Source organism: Prionailurus viverrinus, chromosome A3 (genome assembly GCF_022837055.1).
Source record: "Prionailurus viverrinus isolate Anna chromosome A3, UM_Priviv_1.0, whole genome shotgun sequence".
Lineage (NCBI taxonomy): Eukaryota > Metazoa > Chordata > Mammalia > Carnivora > Felidae > Prionailurus > Prionailurus viverrinus.
The window spans coordinates 23,835,558-23,857,813 of NC_062563.1; the positions used below are offsets into that span (position 1 = coordinate 23,835,558).

The following is a 22,256-nucleotide window of genomic DNA, read 5'->3' on the forward strand; positions in this document are numbered from 1 at the left end:
GCCCCAACCCAGACATTCCCACTACAGCCTCCCCAGAGTCACTTGGGTGCCCCTGGCCCCTGCACTCCCTGAAGACCATATGATACTACAGTCTTGAACTGGGGGGGTTGGGGGGGTAGTCAAAAGCCACTCAGACACATGCAGGGATTTACCACATCTCAAGGCTGGAACACGTGTTTGGGGGCCCGAGAGCTGAAGGAAAGCCCTGGCCCGGGCCCTTCCAGGCCCCGCTTGATCTTGAAGTCAAGCACCCTGAAGCCAATAAGAACATCAGAATTGCCACATTGGACAGTCCCAAGGTCCCTCCAGCCCAAGGGTCTGACTCTGATAAGGAAAGAGGAGGGGCCATTCAGGAAGATTATGGTCAACCTCTGTGACATTAACCTTAAGGTTCAGGGAAATCATCATACATCTCTATCACTTTATGCTATATCCTGGAGTTCAGTATCTGGTATTATATGGGTAGCTAAATAAACATTTCTTTTTTTCTTTTTTAAGATTGTATTTTTTTTTTTTTTTTCAACATTTATTTTTGGGACAGAGAGAGACAAAGCATGAACGGGGGAGGGGCAGAGAGAGAGGGAGACACAGAATCGGAAACAGGCTCCAGGCTCTGAGCCATCAGCCCAGAGCCTGACATGGGGCTCGAACTCACGGACTGCAAGATCGTGACCTGGCTGAAGTCGGACGCTTAACCAACTGCGCCACCCAGGCGCCCCAAGATTGTATTTTTTTAAGTAACCTCTACACCCAACATGGGGCTCAAACTCACAACCCCAAGATCAAGAGTCGTATGCTCTATTAGCTGAGCTGGCCAGGCGCCCCTAAATAAATATTTCTTGAATGAATGCTATCCGGGAGTTAAATTTCTTTCCTTTCTTTTTTTTTTTTTTAGTCTTAATAATTATATTCTGTATCATCTCTAAGAGCCTCTATTCACCGTATGGCCATTAATTTAATGATTGTATCTTTAAACAAATATCCACTGAATGTTAGTGTATGGCAGATGAAGTGCAAAGCACTAGAGACATAAACGTACTAAGACGTGGTCTCTGTCCTCGGCGCCTCCCGGCGCTTCACAACCCAGAACAAAACAGACTGCTATTTACATACACCACCAATAGGTGGTGACACAACCCTAGCCATGGGGTATAAACCCAACTCTGCACTGAAATTCAAATGGGGCTCTTTGCTTATGTCTCTGCCCTTCTTACATTATTTTTAAAAAGCCTATTTTATCAAAATCCAAAAAACAGAAGAACCTAACAACAAAAAAAAGGTTAATAATCAGTGAGAAACAGTGAGATCAATATTATAACCAGCAGGTCAAAAGACCACACCAAGGCATAGTAATTCAACAGGCTACTGAGGTCAGGGAAAGCTTCACAGAAGAGGTGACATTTGCCTTAAAGGATGAGGCGGAGGGAGAAGGGAAAGAGGCCTTCCAGGCTAAGGTCAGCATGTACAAAGGCAGGGGGGCGTGGAAGAGCTTGGCTGTTCTGGGAATGGTGAGTAGTTTAGTGTTGACTGAAGACAGTCGTAGCTAGCTCTATAAATCAACATGAGAGACACTGAGCTGCAGGATGGTTTGAGGGCAGAGGACAGTGACATGGCCTCAACTGGGGCACCGGGTTCCAAACTAAACTCCCTCCGCAACTTCCTTCTTGTGGGAGGAATGCTCTTCACACCTTCTACCCCCCACCACCCATCTCTATCTCTCTAAAGGAGTCAACACCCTCAACAACTCCTTCCTAGGACCCTAGCCCATCTCACCGATCCTGCAGCCCAGCCTTCTCCAGATCCCCTTGACTCTTCAGCTGTATTAACTCCTGGCTCCTTTCATGGACTTCCTTCTCCAGCTTCTGGGTCTTGGTTAGTAGAAGCAGCAGCTGAGTTGGCTCACTCCCATCCAGTCTCCCAGATCCATCAGGTTCTCCAGACCGGGCACCCACAGTCAAGCGGAGACAACAGGTCAACAGGGACCCTGAAAGCCTCACATGCTCAGCCTTAAGCTCTGTCAGATCTCTGAGTACAAGCAAGGAAAGAGCAGACTCCAGTAAGGACCGAGGAAGGGAGCATGGAGATCAGGCCCAGGGAAGCCTGAGGAGCAGGTTCTGGGGAAAGTCATCTGAATCCAACAATATCATTCCTCCCCACCCACTCTTCTACCCCCCCTTCCCCTGTCCCCCACTTCTACAGCAGCCCACTCTCATTAAATCTAGAATCAGTAGGGGCAAACCTCCCCTCTTATCCCCACACTAACCTGTCAGTGGCTGACTTCATTTCCAGGAAGTGGCGTCGGAAGGTCACCACCTCCCGCCACAGACCAAGAAGGCGACCGTGCTCCCCTTTCAGGTAGCCCTTGAAGAACTGCATATTCAGAAATCCAGGTCATATCAAAGGGCAGAAGTCTGTCTTTTGCCAGCGCAGGAGTCTAGGACTCCTCCTGGCTCCCCGGGGTAGGGAAAGACGGACTCACGGGAGACAGCTTACGATTGGGTACCTATATTCAGGTCACGCTTAAGAGTTTAATAAAGTTATCAGTAGTATTCAGGAGGTCAAAGGGCCTGAGATGGTATATGACCTTCCTTTGAGCTGATCATAAAAAGATAAACAGTAGTTCCTCAACAAACGGGAACCATTGCCATTATTACCACCGACTTAGAATAAAGATTCAAGGGCATACCACATGCAAATCACCTAACAAAATACCTGTCATGCAGCAAAGGCTTAGGAGACATTAGTTTCATTAGCTGGGATCTGAAAATTCCTCAAGGTCTGTATACGTTCTTTCTTCTCCATTCAGGTTTACTAGCTACCTTTTGAGCATCTAAATATACATGCCTCCGGAAGAGGGGAGTCAGCGAGATTTCAGCTCTGTCTAAAACCAAAGCTGGCCACTTATGCAGGGACAGAGCTGCCCTGAGTGTCATTTCACTTGCCAGAAAAACCTCGACTAGGTAGATAAGGACGGTAGTCAGCCGAGAGCCGCAGCAGGGCAAAGCGGCCGGCCTGAGTAGGGAGGAGGCTCAGGGACTTTAGCAACAGTTCAGCTTCCATCCAGGTTCCTAAGTTAACCTTTCCCAGCACTGACCGGGATGGTGGTGCCCCAAGCATAAGCCCCCCCAGCCTCGTGGTTACAGCCCCTTATTCCTCCTACCTCCTGCTCCATCTGCCACTGGCTCTCCTTCCTCATTAGCTCATCCCGGGCTCGGCTCCAGTCCACTGTCAGTTTTTCCACATCTTCCCGAAGTGCTTTATTCACCATGTCAGCTTTTTCCATGTGCAGTCGAAGCTGGGTGTTCACCTCTGCTAGACTCTCACACCTGCACTGGGGAGGGGCGGGAACAAGTGCAAAATAAAGGCTTGATCCAACCCTCGGACCTCTTGGAGTAAGATGACAAACACTGGAATTTTCCATTGCCCGGAACTGGAGGGATAAGGCTGAGGTGCATGGTTTTATCCACGTTAGCCCTCAGGGCAGAGGTTTCCTCTCAGCCTTCAGAACCCACTGGCTACCAGCATCACCCCCAGCCAGAGAACATGGGGTTCATCACCTCTGTTGCTCCTCTTCCAATCGGACCAGCAGCTGTTCCAGGCTTGGCTCCTCCACACTTTCCCACCTCGGAGAGATTGGTCCCTTAGCCAGACAGAAACAAGTCTTATTTACCTCCAAAGAGAAGACCACTCAGATCAATTCCCTGATGCCCCCTTCTGCACAATCTTTTTATTCCTTCTTTTTATTCTTTTGATTCCTTCTCTCCTCTGTTAGCAATATGTCTCTTTTCTCGATCGCTACATCCTGAAGGTAAATCCATTGCATCCCCTTTTCTAAAAGTGAACCAGTGACCTCTCCTCAAAGGTGGCATTTGGTAATGAAAAGAGTTTTCAACCTAAGAAGCATAAGATATATCTTTCACTAATGGCCTTGACTTCTACTACACTACATTTTGGACCTCAGGAAGTTATTCAACTTCTCTGAGCCACAAAGTCTTCACTACAAAATGAAGGAGTTACCATTCCTCTCAGAAAGCTGCCTTGCAGGTTAAGTGACATCATAACATGACAATGCCGAATGGTGCCTGGCCTACATAGAATGGTGCTCAGTAAGTTTTGGTTCTTTCCCTCCTCTGAGAGACCTTTCCTGAGAGTAATGTGAGAAGGTGCCGAGAGAGAGCTGGAACAAAGGCAAATGGGTCTTTCAAAGCCAGGTCAACCCAGCCAACAGCACAAATAAATCCCTCTGCCACAAACATGTTTTTTAGGCCTGCAAAGGCCCACTGCTAAGACAGATAAACACTGACACCTTCTGGAGGAAAAATGCATTTCTTCCTTCTGATTCCACATCCTTTCCAATCTGATTAAGTCTCCCGAAGCTGCATTTTGTCCTTAGAGAGCCAAGGGTTGGCGTCTGACAGGCCCGGAATAGCTAGTCCAATGAAAGTATCTGTGTGATAAAGCTCTCAGGGGCTGAACACAGAAAGAGACTTCCACCAAACACTGCCTTATCACACCCCAACCTCCCTTAGCCAGCAAACAAGGCCTTCCTTACAAGCATACTGAGGGCTCAGGGGAACCCAAAACAGCCTCACTCACCCCAGAGGCTTCCAGCTGCTTCTCCAGCTCTTGGCACCAGGTCCGGTACTGTAACACCTGAGGCAAACAGAGCAGGATGTGGGCAATGGGCAAGCCTGGTACAAACAGCCCAAAACAAAGGCCCTGGAGGATCTTGGGCAAACCTGCTGTGGACAGGGTCCGAGTGATAACAGTGAGGTAAGGCCAGAACATCTTGTTGCTTCTATCTGGTCCGTTAATAATACTTTCTCTATGCCTCTCATATTGGAGAGGTAAGATTATGGACTTTGGAACCAGAAAACACAGGCTCAGGTCCTAGCTCTATCCTAGGAGAGCAAACATAGACAACTAAGTTAGCCCTTGTGACCACCATCTTTAAAAGGGACAGGATAGGGGCGCCTGCGTGGCTCAGTTGGTTAAGCGTTCGACTTCAGCTCAGGTCATGATCTTGCAGTCTGTTAGTTCAAGCCCCGAGTCGGGTTCTGGGCTGACAGCTCAGAGCCTGGAGCCTGCTTCAGATTCTGTGTCTCCTTCTCTCTTTGCCCCTCCCCTGCTCACATTCTGTCTCTGTCTCTCTCAAAAATAAATAAACATTAAAAAAAATGTTTTTTTAAAGGGACAGGATATATCTCTTGTGAAGTCGTGAGCATCATGGGAGAGGCTGTCCTGTCTCCTGTAACCCTTGTTCCACCTCAGCACCCAGTGCTCAGAGGTGTTCTCTCCGCCTCCCTGGAAGGGCAGCTGCCTCACCTTGGCCTGCAGCTTCCTCACGAGGGCTGCTTGCCTCTGCTGGGCCTCCTGGGAGCTTTTCAGCTTCCGCCAGGAGATGGCTTGGTTCTCTGCCATCTGCTGCTGTAGTGCCAGTACTTGCTTCTCCAGCACCAGCTGCAGTGACTGGGGCTTCATATTGTTCGAGCCAGGGCCTCCTGTCTCCATGGGGGCACCAGACAGGTAAGCCCTCAGGCCCCTATTCAGCCAGAGGCTGTTCACTCCCAGTAAGGTCTCTGATCATTGTTGTGCCACTTGGACCTCCTCTTGAGCTGGGGACCAAAACACACAGAGTTGAAAGGAACGTCTAGGTGATTCAAATTTACTCATCAAATGCTCACTTATCCGGCAAAGCTGGATAAGTGGGTTCCTTTACTATAGGACCCAACAGCACCTTTAAAATACTAACATGGACCCTAATCTCTAGGATTAGGAGCAGGAAGGCTATGATAAGCATCATTTGCCAAATTCATTGGACCATGAGACAAGCTCACAGGACCAGTGTTTCCTGGCATGTCTTCTGGAACGCTGCACTAGACCAAGAGTTCCTGGTTTACCATTGTGCCCCTAGTGCTTGGCACAGTGCTTAATAAACATTTGTTGAATGAATCACTGAAGGTGTTTCTAGTCTAGTAGGGGAGAAAGACACAATCATGACACAACGTGGTGTGTGTAATAATAACGGAGACATTATAGGATAGTATGGGAAAACAGTGGAAGGGCATTTAACCCATTCTGGGGGTCTGTGAGCTATGGGACTCAACATCATCATAGTTAATACATGTTAAGTATGTCTGCAGGTCAGTCACACTGTTAAGTGCTTTACACATACTATGTCATTTTTGTCACCATGAGAATCTCGAAACCTTTCTATTACACTTCAGGGTAGATCATGTTATAACTCTTTGTACATGGATGATAAAATTGAGGCTTACAAGGTTAAGCTTCAGTTAAAAAATTAGAAAGCTTAAACAATTTGTCCAAGTTCATACAGTTGGCATTTGGTTGATTAGGGATTTGAATACAAGCAGCCTGACTCTCTGACAAAGAAATGGAGTAGCAGGCATTTCAGACAGGGGATCCATTAAGAGAGGGAGGGAAAATCAGCTTCAGTAGGATAGCAAACCCTCCTCACCCTCCAGGAGCTGGGCCAAACAGGGCAATGGGCCACCTGTGGGGGAGGAGGGGAGACTGGCTGAGAGGGAGGGGGACCAGCCTAACCAGTGACCTTGAGAGATATTCAGGAGAGAGAGAGGCACAGTGGTCAGGAAGAGTTTGGGATTAAGCTCTGCCTCTAATGGGCTCAGTGACCTTGAACATACTACTTTCCTTCCAGTCTCCTCATCCAAAAATTAGGGCTCCCAGCTATGTGACCTCTGAGTTTCTGAGGCCTCTAAAGCACATGATAACGTGGGAGGAGTCGGGTGGGTTAGAGTTCTCGTTTTATTAACCCTGAGACATGAGACACCCACCAGAAGGGTTAAGGAATATTTGATTTTCCAACTAGCTATCAAGAAAACGGAATATTAGAGCTGCCCTCTTGGTCTAGGCAGCAGACCATCAGTGTAAACATCTGAAGAAAGTAGTATATACGGCAAATGGAAATCTAACATTTGCATATACAGTGGGAATTTCAGGGGCCCCAAATCCCTTTCATGCACCAAACTGTTGATCTACATCCTGGCTCAAATGCCACCTCTTATCATGTCAGGCCAGATGTACACAGGAAGAGTTAATCACTTTTATAGCTATATATACATAAATATATGTATATATGTACTTGCACATATATGACACTGTTATACAGAAGACATTTGTACATAACTATATATAATACAGAGAGAGAGTCTAATGTCTATATTACATTTTATCATTATTATCTATCTTCTCTACTAATCTGTGAATTCCTTAAAAGCAGAAGCTGTCTAATTCATTTTGGTCATTAGTAGGTTGAAGAAATGCATGTGGGCCTCACTCCAGGCAGATCTAAACCCTTAGCAGAGGTTACAAATGTGGCCTGCTGGTTCTTTTCAACCATTATGTGGCCTATATCATGCTTTTAAGAGTTAAAATTAGTTATCAACATTTACCATTGGGAGAACACATATAAAAAGTCTTATTTCTAGGGGTGCCTGGGTGGCTCAGTCGGTTGAGTGTCTGACTTTTAATTTTGGCTCAGGTCATGATCCCAAGGTTGTGGGATCAAGACCTGCATCAGGCTCCTCGCTGGACATGGAACCTGCTTAGGATTTTCTTTCTCTCTCTCTCTCTCTCCCCTTTGCCTGTTGCCTCCCCTGCTCTCTCTCAAATAAAAAATAATAATAATTTAAGTTATTTTTAAAAATTCTTACCTCTGGCTCCTTTGGAAAATAAGAATATCTAGTGACCCAGGACTCACATTCCTATAAGGCAACAACCAGCTGCAGTGAAGAGTGTCTGGGGCACCTGAGTGGCTCAGTTGGTTAAAAATCCAACTTCAGCTCAGGTCATGATCTCACAGTTCAAGAGTTCGAGCCCTGCATCGGGCTCTGTGCTGACAGTTCAGACCCTGGATCCTGCTTTGGATCCTGTGTCTCCCTCTTTCTCTGCCCTCCCCCACTCATGCTCTTGTCTCTCAAAAATAAATAAATAAATAAATAAATAAATAAATAAATAAATAAATAAGTATCTACTCCCTTAGACAAGGCATATGCTTTCCAGCTCACCAGTCTCCACCCCGCTCCCTAGCCTATCCTCTTCCTCACACTGATAGCAGATTCTAGTTGCCATTTATCCTTGCACTTGTGCTGTTGTTTTTCTTTCTTTCTTTTTTTTTTTAATGTTTATTTATTTTGAGAGAGAGAGGAAGAGAGAGAATCTCTCCCTGTCAGCACAGGGACTTGATCTCACGAACCGTGAGATCATGACCTGAGCCAAAACCAAGAGTAGGACGCTTAACTGACTGAGCCACCCAGGTGCCCCCGTGCTGTTGTTTTTTTAATAACAGAGTTACAGCGGAAAACTCAGTTTCCTAATTCACATCACCTCCTGGGCAACAGAAGATAGCAGAGTTTGCAAAGCCTGTAGTAGACAGTAAGGAAAGTGCACAAAGCAGGAAGAATAGAGTGGCACCAATACCCCAGGCTGCCTCTCCTAACCTAGAACCCCGGGTGAATACAGTCTTCCCTCACTCCAAACATCCTCTCTTTCTGCCTTTCCTTTATACCAGGGCTGTGTCAACCAGCTCACCGTGGCTCTGTGAAATGCTGGCTCAGTCTCTCTGTGCTAGTTGGAGGCAAAAACCTGCCAGGAAACCACTCTTGGGACCAACAGTGCCAGCAAGAGTAGCTCTGAATTGCTCCATGGGACCTGATGAGCCTTTTCTCCCCTAATAGTGTGAGGGCTGGGCTGGGCTTTTGCATGAAGTAGGAGTCTCAGAGGCCCCAAGGGCTCCCCTCCCTCCTGGGAACCCCTACCCCCCAATGTTTGGTGCCCATTTTTTAACCTATAAAAATGGTAATGTATAGTTCAACCTACTATCTCTATAAGCAGCTCTGCTACACTCCCCAGAATTCTCCTACTAAACCATCTCTTAGGATAAGGCTAAGGTGAAGGCTGCTGTTAACACGTACACATTATTTGGGAAGGTGATAGTGATACTTCAGTAAAGCAGTGGAACTAGGGGCATCTGGGCAGCTCAGTCAGCTGAGCATCTGACTTGATTTCAGCTCAGGTCATGATCCCAGGATCCTGAGATCGAGCCCCATGTCAAGCTCTGTGCTGAGTGTGGAGCCTGCTTGGGATTCTCCATGTCTCTCCCCTTGTCCCTCTCCCCTACTCGCTCTCTGTCTGTAAAAAATAATTTTAAAAAGGAGCGAGATTATATCAGAATTATATGATTATTTTACTTTAGCAGATAATTAAAAATCTTTAGAGCTATTTAAAAATTTAGTCCAACCCTCCTCTCATTTTACAGATAAGGAAACTGAGGCCTCCAGAAAGGCAGTAACTTCATTTTGTTCGTTTTATTTATATGCCCCATTTATCTCAAAAAATGATTTGGAATTGTAGCAAATAGACCACACGAATGTAAGACATTACTAATAGGGGAAATGGAATGCAAAGTATATGGGAACTCTCTGTATTGTGCAATTTTTCTATAAATCTAAAATTGTTCTAAAAAAGTTTATTTTAAAAATGATTTGAGGGGCGCCTGGGTGGCGCAGTCGGTTAAGCGTCCGACTTCAGCCAGGTCACGATCTCGCGGTCCGTGAGTTCGAGCCCCGCGTCAGGCTCTGGGCTGATGGCTCAGAGCCTGGAGCCTGTTTCAGATTCTGTGTCTCCCTCTCTCTCTGCCCGTCCCCTGTTCATGCTCTGTCTCTCTCTGTCCCAAAAATAAATAAACGTTGAAAAAAAAAATTTAAAAAAAAATGATTTGAAGTGTTTTATGATTAAAACAAAAAAAAAATCCCCATAAAACTGAAATTCATTAAAACTAGAATAAAAAGAGGGAGGGAACAGAGGAAAGATTGGTCAGAGAAGAAACTAGCAGTGTCAAAAGAAAGGTGGGTTTCAGTGTCCCCCAGAAAAGGAAAAGGTCAGTAGTTGGCAAATGGTGGCAGACTGAATTACATTCACATAAGATAATGGACGTCAGTGTGCTTTGGAAATTGTAAAGCACTGAACAGACAGTCATTTCTGCAGGAAAAGGAAAAAGACCCACTTCTTTCATGCATTAATGTATCTCATAAATGCTCATGAATTTCAGCTCAGTTCCTAGCAGTCTGCCCCAGTGATACAGACATGAGCAAGGCTGACTTCCTCCTCTTACTAGGAACCAGAATGGAAGGGCAGTGACCTCTGAACCTAAGGTGGAGAGTGACAGAAGAGTGATCTACATTATGTATTTAGTTCCCCTCATTTGAAATACTCCAAAAGCAGTATTTAAATAAAGTTTCAAAAATCTTTTTATTTTAATGTTTTTTTTTTTTTTTTTTTGAGAGAGAAAGAGAGAGAGCAAGCAGGGGAGGGGCAGAGAGAGAGGGGGACAGAGGATCCAAAGCAGGCTCTGTGCCAACAGCAGACAGCTCCATGTGGGGCTTAAACCCATGAACGGGGTTCGAACCCATGGACTGCAAGATCATGACCTGGGCCAAAGGAGGATGCTTAACCTACTGAGCCAACCAGGTGCCCCTAAATAAAGTTTCAAACAGAAGCATTACCACCTAGACTTGGAAGTGTACATACTGCAAGGACTATGATGGGGACTGGTCTTATTAAATAGAATTTGTCACTTAAAGCAAAAAAGGAAAACCGCTTAAGAGCACAAACAGTCTACTTCCTGAGTGAAGAAACTATATACATTTGTCTGCAGAAATGATCTGTTTCTTATTCCACACAAAAAAATTTAGCATGTGGCCTCTTACATAAATCTCCTATGTGGGGCCCCTTTCTGTTCTCCTCACCTCTCTGGCCTCTCCTTTTTTCTCCTTTGCTGGCTTCTCATCTCCCCAACATCTGAAGGTTGGAGGTCCCAGGGCTCAGGCTTCAGGCCTCGTCTCCATTTACATTCATTTCCTAGGCACCCTCATCCAGTTTCATAACGTAAAATAGCACCTAGACACGCATGACTCGCCATGTTACGTCTCCAGCCCACACTTCCCTCTGGGATTTCACACTCTCCGACTAAGTCCAAACACTTATAACCTCTCCACATGGGTGTCTAAAAGGCACCTCAAAGCTAACTTGTCCAAAAGTGAACTTCTGCTCCTCCAATCTCTCCCATATCAGTTCATCGCAATGCCATCATTCTGAATGCTCAAACCAAAAGCCTAAAGTCATACTTATTCCATTCTCCCACACCCTGCAACCAATCTATCGGCAAACCCTGTTGGCTCTACTAGATCCTATCACATTTCAACCCCTAACCACCACGATCCCGGGCAAAGCCCAAGTGGGGTGGAATAAGGTATGCCCACCAATTCTTTGACTCACCTTCTTTCAAGAGGTGGAGCCTAATTCTCTCCCCTTGAGTATGAAATGCAATAAAGTTAATGAAGCTGAATAAAGTAGAAATGGCTGCCAAGACAAGGTCATAAAAGGCACTACGACCTCTCTTTCACTCTCTCCCCTATGTCCTGAGGACACTCAGGCAGCCCTGTGAGAAGGCCCAGCAGCAGTAAGGAACCATCCTGGGAGCAGTGCAGCCATCAGCCTGACTGCAGTCTCCTGGGAGATCGGAAACCCAAAACACCCTGCTAAATTGCTCCTAGATTTCTAATCCACAACTGAATGAGATAACAATTGCTATTTCAAGCTGCTAAATTTGGGAGTGATTCCTTGCCCAGAGATAGAGACTTAATACATCTGGATTACTGCAAAAGCTTCCTAGACGGTAGCAATGCTTCCACCCTTGCTTCTAGAATTTGTTTCTTTTCAACAGAGTAATCTGAGTGATCCTTTCAAAACAGTGACAGATTATGCAACTCAGAACCCTCCAATGGCTACTCAGAGTAAAAACCAAAATCATCATCATGGCCTCCAGGCTCCTAATTATTTGATTCCAGCCTCTAATCGTTTTAATTCCATTTCCTACTCCTCTCCAGCCACACAGCCCTCCTTGCTTCTCTTATTGGAACACATCAAGCCACCCACCCACCCCTGGCCTCTTCCTCCAGGTATCTTCTTGATTTGCTTGCTCACCCTTACCACCTTCAGGCCTCTGTTCAAGTGTCACTGTCTCAGTTAAAATTGTTCCTTAACCCTATATAAAATGCCACCACTCCTCCACACACACTGGTATTTCTATTTACCTTATCATGTGTTATCTGTCCTTATCTGATTATTACGTGTAATATACTTATCAGAATATAAATTTCCCAAGTGCAAGAATAGTTTTATTGACCATTATATACCCAGCTCCTAAAACAGTGCTTGGTATACAGCAGGTACTCATTAACTATTTGGCTGAATGAATGAAAGAATATGAGAGCATTAGGTAACACGACCCCTATTACCAATGGTCTTACAAAACGCTGACAGCTCTATAACCTTCTAAAAGGTAAAAAACAGATCATATAGCACTTTACTCTCTCAAAACAATTATTTGCAATCTTCACAAAAAAACCTTTGAGATAAGGGGCACCTGGGTGGCTCAGTCAGTTAAGTGTTCGACTCTTGGTTTCAGGTCGTGATCTTGAAGTTCGTGAGTTGGAGCCCCGCACTGGGCTCTGCGCTGACAGTGCAGACAGACCTGTTTGGGATTCTCTCTCTCCTCTCTGCCCCTCCCCCACTCACGTGCTCTGTCTCACACTCTCTCAAAATAAATAAACTTAAAAAAAAACCCTTTGAGATAAGATATTGTCTTCATTTTGCAGACGAGAAAACAAGGCTCAAAACATGGAAGGGATATAACTGATCGGTAGCAGACAAGCATGAAACCCCAATCTGCTTCCAAACTCTTGGCCCTCTCGATCACATTAAGCTGCCTCCCAAATAATGAAATAGTAAATCACAGTTCTGTGAGGGGCACCTCCTAAAGGGTGTGAAATGATGAGTCCTAGGTCTGCAGCTCTCTGACGGAAAAGGGGCAAAGAAAGGTAGAGTGTGAAGGAACAGAGGGCTGGCAGTAGGTTCTACCCCTGGTTTTGTCATGAACTCACTCTGTACATTTGGGAATATCAATTCTCCTTTCCAAGCCTTCTCAGTCAAATGTGCATCATAACGATGGCCTCCACAACTCATGGGGTTAATGTAAAGACCAATTCAACAGACATTTATCAAACCCAAAGGCAATCTAGTGAAATCATCACATGCTCTAGGGACAGACAGCCTAGAATTCATTTCCCAGCCCCACTCACTTATTAGCTGTGAAACTACGCAAAATGATCTACGAATGCCTCAGTTTCTACATGCATAAAATGTGAAGATACAGAATCCACTTCATGAAATTGCTGAGGATTAAATGGGCCTTCACATGTAATGCATTTAGTAGCACTTATGACTATTTAGCAAAATATTAGTATTACTATCATCAAGCACTAGACTCTGGATAATAGAGATGAAAAAGGCAAGGCATAAACGCCCAAGTGCACGTGTGGAAAGAGGGGCAGGAAAACTAACTCCATGCAACGAGTGCAAAAACCAAGCAATGAGATAACATTGCCTGCAGAAAGCGGTTGGGAATGGTTTCCAAGGAAGTGATACTTGAGTTGGGTCGCGAAGAACCAAAGTTCCGGAGTAGGGCGGGAGTGGTACTGGGCTTTGGGACAAATCACGTGCAAATCCCCAAGGGCAGAGGGAGCAGCAAAATTCTGGTAACTGGGTACAAGACGCGCAGCAGAGCTTAGCGGGCTCGTCAGTTATTGGACACGAGGATCGGGAAGATCCTTTTCTGCACGGATTGGAGCCCAGAGTGGTGGCCGCAGCCGGATGCGGAGGCAAGGGGCCCGAATCCCTGGGACCGGTCCCAGCCCCCCTCTGGGCCTCGGGTTCCTCCCGAAACGGGAGGCCGCTGCTCCAACGGGATTCCCTAAGGCGTCCGAGGCTGGCGGGTCTCTGGGCCTCAGACCGTTAACCCAGGCACCTCCCGCCTGCCCATGAGGCCCCACCTCACCACGCTCGGCTCCCGCGATTTCCAGCGTGATCCTCAGCGCCGGAGCGGGAGATGCAGCCACTAGGGCCCGGCGGGGGGCGGGGGCCCGGCACCGGGCCCAGGCCCAGACCCCGCCCCCCAGACTCCCGCCCTGGCAGAGCCCTCCCCCCACCCCCCACGCCCAGTAGCGTGCCCCTAAGCGGATTGCGCCACCTCGGCGCCTGCCGCCATGTTGAGTACTGGCACCCGACTTACTGGAGTGGCCCAGATGGAAAGGCGGGATTACATTAAGAGATATAAGATTTCCTGGGCAGAAATGAGGACAGCCAGGGTTGCTAGATTCGAGCAAGGGAAGTCTTGGTAACAGAAAAATCTTGCCCTCAAAAATCCCCCTTTTGGCTTCGGGGTTACACATTGCGCATGTGTGTGGGGCTTAGTTCTACGTGCGTCTGCTCACTGCTCCACCCACAAATCCGAATGCAATTAACGAGGAAAGAGGGAACCAGCCTCTGGATCTGGATAAAACCTGCAGGGTGAAGAGTTGTGGGGTTTCTCGTATTCAGACCTCGTAGTTCCAAGCCGACTCAGGCAACACAACTTAGTGTCGTTTGAACACGCAGCACTGTGTTCACTCAAGTCTTTGCACAAGGTGATCTCTGCCTGAATGTCTTATATCCATTCGGAGAACCGCAGTTGGTCTAATTTTCTGTGTAAGCCTGACTTCCTCTAGAGGACTCTTTCTTACCTCTATGGCCCAAGTGTTATTCCCATAGCATTTTGTGCTCAAATTATCAATGCATTATCAACCAAAACGTTTTCTTAGAGTTATAAATTTAATTTACCTGCCTCTTTCCCACTCAGTGGTTCTAAATATTTAGTTGGGATTAAAAAGCAAAACAAAAACAGGGGCGCCTGAGTGGCTCAGTTGTTGGACGTCAGACTCTTGATTTCGGCTCAGGTCATGACCTCAAGGTGGTGAGATGAGAGCTTTTTGCTGGGCGTGGAGCCTGCTTGAAATTCTCTCCCTCTCCCTCTGTGTGCTCTCTCTCTCTCTCTCAAAAAAAGGAAATTCTTAAAATGCAAAGTCTTAGGTTCCACCCATAGGGAGTGAGTAAACCAAGAGTGGAGCCCAGGAATACGCATTTTGGCAAATACCTTAGGTGATTGAGAAGCATTGCATACGACTGCGTATTTCTAGCACCCATCACAAGGCCTACAAAAATAGGTCCTCAGTAAGTACTGGGTGAATAGATGGATGGATGAATGGACAGTTGGAGTGAAACAGACAATCTGCAGCCAAAGGAACCTGAGAAGGGAACACTTTGATAAGAGCTATATTGTTTCTTTTCTCCTATAAGAACAACAACAAAAAGTTCTTAATAGTTACTTTGAGAAAAAGAGAAAGTAAATGGGGGAGAAGAGTTCCCCAAAGTGAAAGGCAAATTAGGGAGAAAGGAAGAAACATTGCAGACACTGGACAGAGAAAAAGATCCAAAGAATCAGTGGTGTGGGAATCCATCTCCAGGGAAATACTCCTGCAACAAGTACTGTGCAAGAATGTTCAATACAACCATATTTGGAATAAAGAGAAAAGAAACAATTTCTTTGCCTCAGGGCCTTTGCATATACTAGGCCTTCTACTTAGACTGTTTTCCCCTAGCTCTAGGCTTAATTGATACTTTCCCCTCCTTCAGTCCTCAGTTAAATGATACTTCCTCAGGTAGGTCTTCCCTGACTGTGCTATCTAAAATAATATCCTATCAGGGCTCCTGGGAGGCTCAGTTGGCTAAGCATCTGACTTCAACTCAGGTCATGATCTCGCAGTTTGTGAGTTTGAGCCCCACCCACATTGGGCTCTCTGCTGTCAGCATGGAGCCTGCTTCAAATCCTGTCTCCTCCCTCTGCCCCTCCCTGGCTCGTGCTTTCTCTGTGTCTCAAAAATAAATATATAAAACAATTTAAAATAATATCCTATCATTTTCTATCATAGTACCCTCTTTCGTAGTATTTTCCACTTACTAACATTTTTTGTTTACTTATTATCTTTCTCCCCCTCTAAAATTTAAGTTTCATGAGGACAGGAGACTATATCTGACTTATTCCCAGCATTTAGCACAGAGCCTGATACATTGTAGGTGCTAAATAAGCATCCATTCAATAATGAATCAAGTCAGCGTTCGTGTTATGAAGGTTAATAGCATAGAATCCATCAGCAAACTACACAATATGTTTTAAGACCATGAGAAGTAAATATAGCTTTCAGACTACCTATGAAGGGTAAAGAGTAGACGGGCATTAACACCAAACAGATCTTCAATCTTTGTAAAAGAGATTTGTTCACTCTTTCCCTCGTTTGTTTATTCATTCACCCTGCAAACATTTACTGAACATCTATTAGGTACTCATATTGGATATTAATACAATGTATTAACAGAATACATTGGAAATTGTGTTAAAACATAAAGTAATACAACTGGGGGGCACTTGGGTAAATCAGTTGGTTAAGCATCCAACTCCAGCTCAGGTCATGATCTCGTGGTCTGTGGGTTCGAGCCCAGCGTCGGGCTCTGTGCTAACAGCTAGGAGCCTGGAGCCTGCTTCAGATTCTGTGTCTCCCTCTCTCTCTGCCCCTCCCCTGCTTGCGCTTTGTCTCTTCCTCTCTCTCAAAAATAAATAAACATTAAAAAAAAAAATAGTAGTACAACTGGGTATTTTGTCTGGGCCAGAGCAGAACATAGAGTTAACTGATGTGTGAACGTGAGTAACATTATCCCCTAGAGGTTCTCTAGACTTTGAAAGTACATCAGCCTTCAAGTGCTCTTCAAAGTGCCAGGAACTTTTGGGACAAACAAACTAGTAATCATACACATCACTTGAATTGCTTGAGGCCCAAGTGCCCTCTGAGAAAAGACTTAATCCAGACACAAGTAGAGTCTGGCCATGTTCAAATCTGTCTGATGAACCAGAGTGGGAAGAAGTTCTCAAAGGAGGCTGGATTGGAGGGAAAGACAATAGATCGGTGGGAAGAAAACCAACATGAGTCCCCTCCAGGCTTCTTCCTCTATGCTCCAAATTCCATCTCTGGGAACATGCTTTAATATCCTAACCCTCTCCCAGGGCTATCATATGGATCCTGCACCCCAGCCTTGTTCATTATTTATAGATATTTCCTCCCCTCCCACCCCCCATGCCAAGAGGCTGCCTGGAGTGACTGACTTTTTTTCTTTTTAAAATTATATATGTGAAATTTCAAAGGGAGGTGCTAAAACACCATATGTATTTTTTTCTAATGACCTAAAATCTATTTTAAAGTTCTTAAATCCCTTATCTATGGGGTCAAAAGAGTGGAGGATAGAAAATTTGTGTGGAGCTATTTCTGGCTGTGAGTCTCCACCCTTCTTGGAGAAGATTTAATGGCTCAAGCCAGGTGACTGGAAGAGGGGACTTCCAGAAGGTTTGAGGTACCAAATCCGTCCCCATTGCAGTTAGAGAACATAGTGACTGGATCTACCTCCTGCCTGGGAAATCTAGCAACAAGGGACAAGCCTGATAACTGCTTTGGTAACAGGCTAAGGAGAGTGCTGCTGTGTTGGGGTTGGCATGCTCTCCCAGAATTTGTCAAGAAATGTTTTCTGTAGGCCAGATGTGGGCTCAGTAAAAGAAAGCCTGCCTAGGCCTGTCCTGGGTCCTGTTCAGTAGGGCCTCCTAGAGGGGTAAAGAGACCCCAGAAGTAAGAAGACAAATGACCACTGGCAATAGAGAAGCCTTTGCTAAGGGGAATTCAGGAGAGGGGCCCGGCAGGGAACCCCTAAAGAGCCTGGAAAAGTACCCCATGAAGCTTTGATGATGGACAGGAACAGCTATAAACATCTGCCAGACGCAGAAAGCATAAAGCCAATGACATTACTAGTTCAAAGAAGACCTTTCCCACTCCATATCAACACCTTGAGTGACGGAAGCAAGGAGGGGAAAAAACTGAGGAAAAATCCTGACCATTCACCTCTTTCTCACTACAAGCTAACAGTCTGAAGCAGAGCTAGAGGCACAAAAAGAATATAGTATCTTGAAGTAGATTGTGAGCAACTTGCTCCTGTCCATCTGAGTCTATTCATTCCTCATTAAACAAATATTGATTGAGTACCTACTATGTGCCAAATCCTGAGCTAGACCCTGGAAGAGACCCAAAGAACAATAAACACATGGACCCTGCTTCAGTTCACAGACTCACACGGGAGGCAGGCAAATACATGCATATTGCACACACAAACACACTAACTCTTATAAAGAGGGAGTTACTGGCTTCATAGAGGTGGTGATACTACAATCTGATTGTGAAGGGTAAATCTGCTGGGCAGAGAAAGGCAGGGAGGGCATTCCAAGCAATGTGCACGGCAGAATGGTGTGCAAGGGCATAGCATTTGGGGGAATGTGGGGATTTTCTCTGGACACTCCTCTTGCTGATTCTACCACTTGGTTGGATTGTATGAATTTTCTTGGACTGGATTATTAGATAATAGTACAGTCCCTTTCATCTGCTGGATATTTTCCCCCCTGGCCCCACCCTGCCTCAGCTTGACAAAGTCAAGCTCTAAGTAACTGATTCATCCAAGCCTGACATTTCTTGAAGTGGGTGGTGTCTTTGTACCACCATTCAGGACTTGGGCAGCAAAGGATGTTTGTTGACAGCTCCCACAGGACCAGGTCCTCTCCTTCCTCAAAAAATGAGCCCTTAGTTATATTTTAACCTGAGACTTTATCTGCTGCCTCATGTGACACAACAACTAAGCTCTAAGATTCCAGGCAGGAGGGGCGCCTGAGTGGCTCAGTCACTTGAGCATCTGACTCTTGATTTCGGCTCAGGTCAGGATCCTAGGGTTGCGGGATTGAGCCCCACATCGGGTTCTGTGCTGAGCGTGGAGCTTGCTTGGGATTCTCTCTCTTCCTCTGGACTTCTCCCTGACTCTCTCTATATATAAAATAAAATAAAATAAAATAAAATAAAATAAAATAAAATAAAATAAGATATTCCAAACAGGAATCAGATGGAAGAACATAGTCAAAAGAGCATTAGGCTTGGAGGCAGACACACTCGCCTGGGTTTGAACTGGCCCTGCTTTATGTCTTTAAGCAATCAACCTCCCATCTCTGAGCCTCAAATCCCTAAGTGCAAAATAAGGGTAATAATACCCATTAGGATTTTATATGCAAAATGAGAGATAAAATTAGATGAAGGGAGGGGGGGAGTAGAAGTCTAGCAAGAATCTGAACTTTCTGAGTTCGAGAATGACAAGAAGAAGAAAAAAAAAAAAAAGAATGACAATAAGGTTTTCAGGTCCCAAATATTAACAGTGATGACCTCTAGGGAGAGACACTAGGGAGCACTGTGGAGGGGACTCGCTCTTTTAATTAAAAAGCTTTGCTATTGTTTGATTTTTTTTTTTACAATGAGCATGACTTTATTTTGTAATTAAAATATATTCAGTATGGATATCATACTTCAATAAAAAGTTTTTAGAAATATTGCATAGAAAGTCATCCAGGAGACTGATAAGAGCATTTGCTTCTGGGAAAGACTGGAAGAACTAGGCCTTTCTGTGTATTCTTTTGTACTCTTTGAATTTTTTTCATCATAAATTTCCATTATTTCACTAATATGTATAATTTTAAGAGGGTTTTTAAATTACTTATTTTTTTAAGTTTTATTTATTTTTGAGGGAGAGAGAGCACGTGCACAAGCAGGCGAGGGGCAGAGGGAGACACAGAATCCAAAGCAGGGTTCAGGCTCTGAGCTGTCAGCATAGAGCCTGACAGAGGGGCTGGAACTGTGAGATCATGACCTGAGTAGAAGTCTGGCACTCAACTGACTGAGTCACTCAGGCGCCCCAAAGTTACTTTTAAAATAAAAATATTTTAAAAAATGTAAAGAATAAAAGTGAAAAATGTATGGTTACTTTACTCATGCCCCACACCTGGAACAGACAGAAACACACATACACCTGCACACAGTTTCCAGATTGTAGTATCTGCAGGGAATGGTATGGATTGACCTAGGCCCTCCCTATGGAAAGGTGCAGTTCCCGAGAAGATCAGGTGAGATCAGGTGAGGGAACCATTGAGAGCTCACTGCAGAAGAGCCCCTAGGAGTGGCAGCTCTTGGGAAGTCTGAACAATACAAACCGAGGGCACCTGGGTGGCTCACCCAGTTGAGCATCCAACTTCGGCTCAGGTCATGATCTCACAGTTGGTAAGTTCGACCCTGCATCGGGCTCTGTGCTGACAGCTCAGAGCCTGGGACCTGCTTCAGATTCTGTGTGTGCCTCTCTCTCTGCCCCTCCCCTGCTAGTGCTGTCTCCTTCTGTCTCTCAAAAATAAATAAACGTTGAAAAAAAAACCAGAATGATATTTAGAGGAAGGATTAGGTGGCTATGTTCTTGGGGGTGGGAGGGCTCTCTGGGCGCCCTAGATGGGAACAGCGTAGGCCCCACAAATCAGAAGAAACACAGGGGGAGGGTCAGGGACTCTGGGCCCTCTTCCCAACTATCCTTAATATGCAGAGTGACGATACCAGGAAAGATCAATCCTTCCTTGTTGTGGGACGCGCTATGGATTCAGTCATGTGTATGGGTTGAGTCCTGCCTCTATCATTTCTAACTATGTGACCTACTGTTGGTCACTTAACTTTTCTGAAACTCAATGTCCTCATTTGTGAACAAAGATAGCATATTAATAACTGAATCCTTTTTTTTAAACTATAATTTTTGGAGCTCCTTCTGTATGCTGGTCACTGAAAGAAAGGTGCTTTATATGTATGTAAATATAATTTAGTTCTTAAAAGAAGGTATTTTTATCCTAATTTTAGACATAAAGAAACAGATTCAGAGAAGTGATTATTTTTAAGTAATTGCTCTCCTCATTGTGGGGCTTGAACTCACAACCCCAAGATCAAGACTCACATGCTCTGCTGACTCAGCCAGCCAGGTGCCCCGAGAAGTGATTTTTTAAAAAACTATAGATGATAGGGGCGCCTGGGTGGTTCAGTCGGTTAAGCGGCCGACTTTGGCTCAGGTCATGATCTCGCGGTCTGTGAGTTCGAGCCCCGCGTCGGGCTCTGTGCTGACAGCTCAGAGCCTGGAGCCTGTTTCAGATTCTGGGTCTCCCTCTCTCTGACCCTCCCCCATTCATGCTCTGTCTCTCTCTGTCTCAAAAATAAATAAACGTTAAAAAATTAAAAAAAAACTATAGATGATAGGTAACATTTATGTACTACTTACTATGCATGAAACACTATTCTTTTTTTTTTTTTTAACTTTTTAAGCTTTATATCTGAGAAAGACAGAGACAGAGCATGAATGGGGGAGGAACAGAGAGAGAGGGAGACACAGAATCCGAAGCATGCTCCAGGCTCTGAGCTGTCAGCACACAGCCCATCACGGGGCTCAAACCCACAAGCTGCGAGATCATGACGGGAGCCAAAGTCAGATGCCCAGCCAACTGAGCCACCCAGGCGCCCCAGCATGAGACACTGTTCTGAGAAGTTACAACAATTGATAACAACTCTATAAGGTAGGTATATTAACATTATTCTCATTTTATATGGGAGGAAACTGAGGGATGGAGAGATTAAACTAGCCTAAGGTTCCACAGCTGGTGAATTGAGGAGCCAGGAATTGAAGGTAGGTAGCCTGGCTCTTAATCATGTTACATGTCAATCTTTCCTTCATAAAACTCTCCACTGGGTTTCCCACCTCACTAAAAATAAAATCCAACTTCCTTTTCTCTGGCTTGCAAGGGCATACTCAAAGTGGTCCAGGCATGATCTGACCTCATGTCCTATCATTCTCCCCCTTGTTCACTCTGCTTCAGCAGCACCAACTTCTCTTGGTTCCTAGATTTGTGGAGCACATTCCTGCCTCAGGGCCTTGGCATTCACTGTTCCTTCCGCCTGGAATGATCATCCCCCAGACCTTTGCATAGCTCATTCTCTCACTACAGCCAGATCTCTACTCAAACTTCACCCCCCTCAAAGAGATATTCCTATCTAAAATAAACATTCCTTTAATCCTGCTTAATCTTTCTTCACAGCACTTAGCATTCTCTGAAATTATGTGTTTGTTTGTTTATTTGTCTCTTCCACCAGAATGCAAGCACAGACTTGGTTGTCTTGTCCACTGCTAGATATTCAGTGCTCAGGTGTGGGACCCACCACACGATAGGCACCCAATATATAGTTGCTGAATAATTAGGTACATAAATGAACGAATATCCAAGGTGACACAATTTTAAATTTTTAAAAAATGTTTATTTATTTTTGAGAGAGGGAGAGACAAAGCACGAACAGGAA

At 45.2% G+C, this 22,256-nt stretch overlaps 1 protein-coding gene across 8 annotated transcripts in view; it reads right to left on the bottom strand.

Annotated features, from left to right (window-relative positions):
• The window catches only part of CEP250 (centrosomal protein 250), a 52,142-nt gene extending 37,904 nt beyond the window's left edge, over positions 1 to 14,238 (bottom strand). For 3 of the 8 annotated variants that reach the window (XM_047851533.1, XM_047851528.1, XM_047851536.1), the window contains exons 1-7: positions 13,937 to 14,053; positions 5,326 to 5,615; positions 4,597 to 4,653; positions 3,558 to 3,640; positions 3,161 to 3,326; positions 2,264 to 2,370; positions 1,774 to 2,025 (exon numbers count right to left, since the gene is read on the bottom strand). In XM_047851533.1, the coding sequence (XP_047707489.1) occupies positions 1,774 to 2,025; positions 2,264 to 2,370; positions 3,161 to 3,326; positions 3,558 to 3,640; positions 4,597 to 4,653; positions 5,326 to 5,511 (851 nt within the window). In that variant the 5' untranslated portion in view covers positions 5,512 to 5,615; positions 13,937 to 14,053. Of the gene's footprint in view, positions 1 to 1,773; positions 2,026 to 2,263; positions 2,371 to 3,160; positions 3,332 to 3,557; positions 3,641 to 4,596; positions 4,654 to 4,739; positions 4,862 to 5,325; positions 5,616 to 7,694; positions 7,713 to 13,931; positions 14,060 to 14,170 lie in introns of those variants that run through there. The other 5 variants (XM_047851532.1, XM_047851529.1, XM_047851531.1 and 2 more) reach the window with 5 other exon arrangements.
• Between the last annotated feature and the right edge of the window lie 8,018 nt (positions 14,239 to 22,256).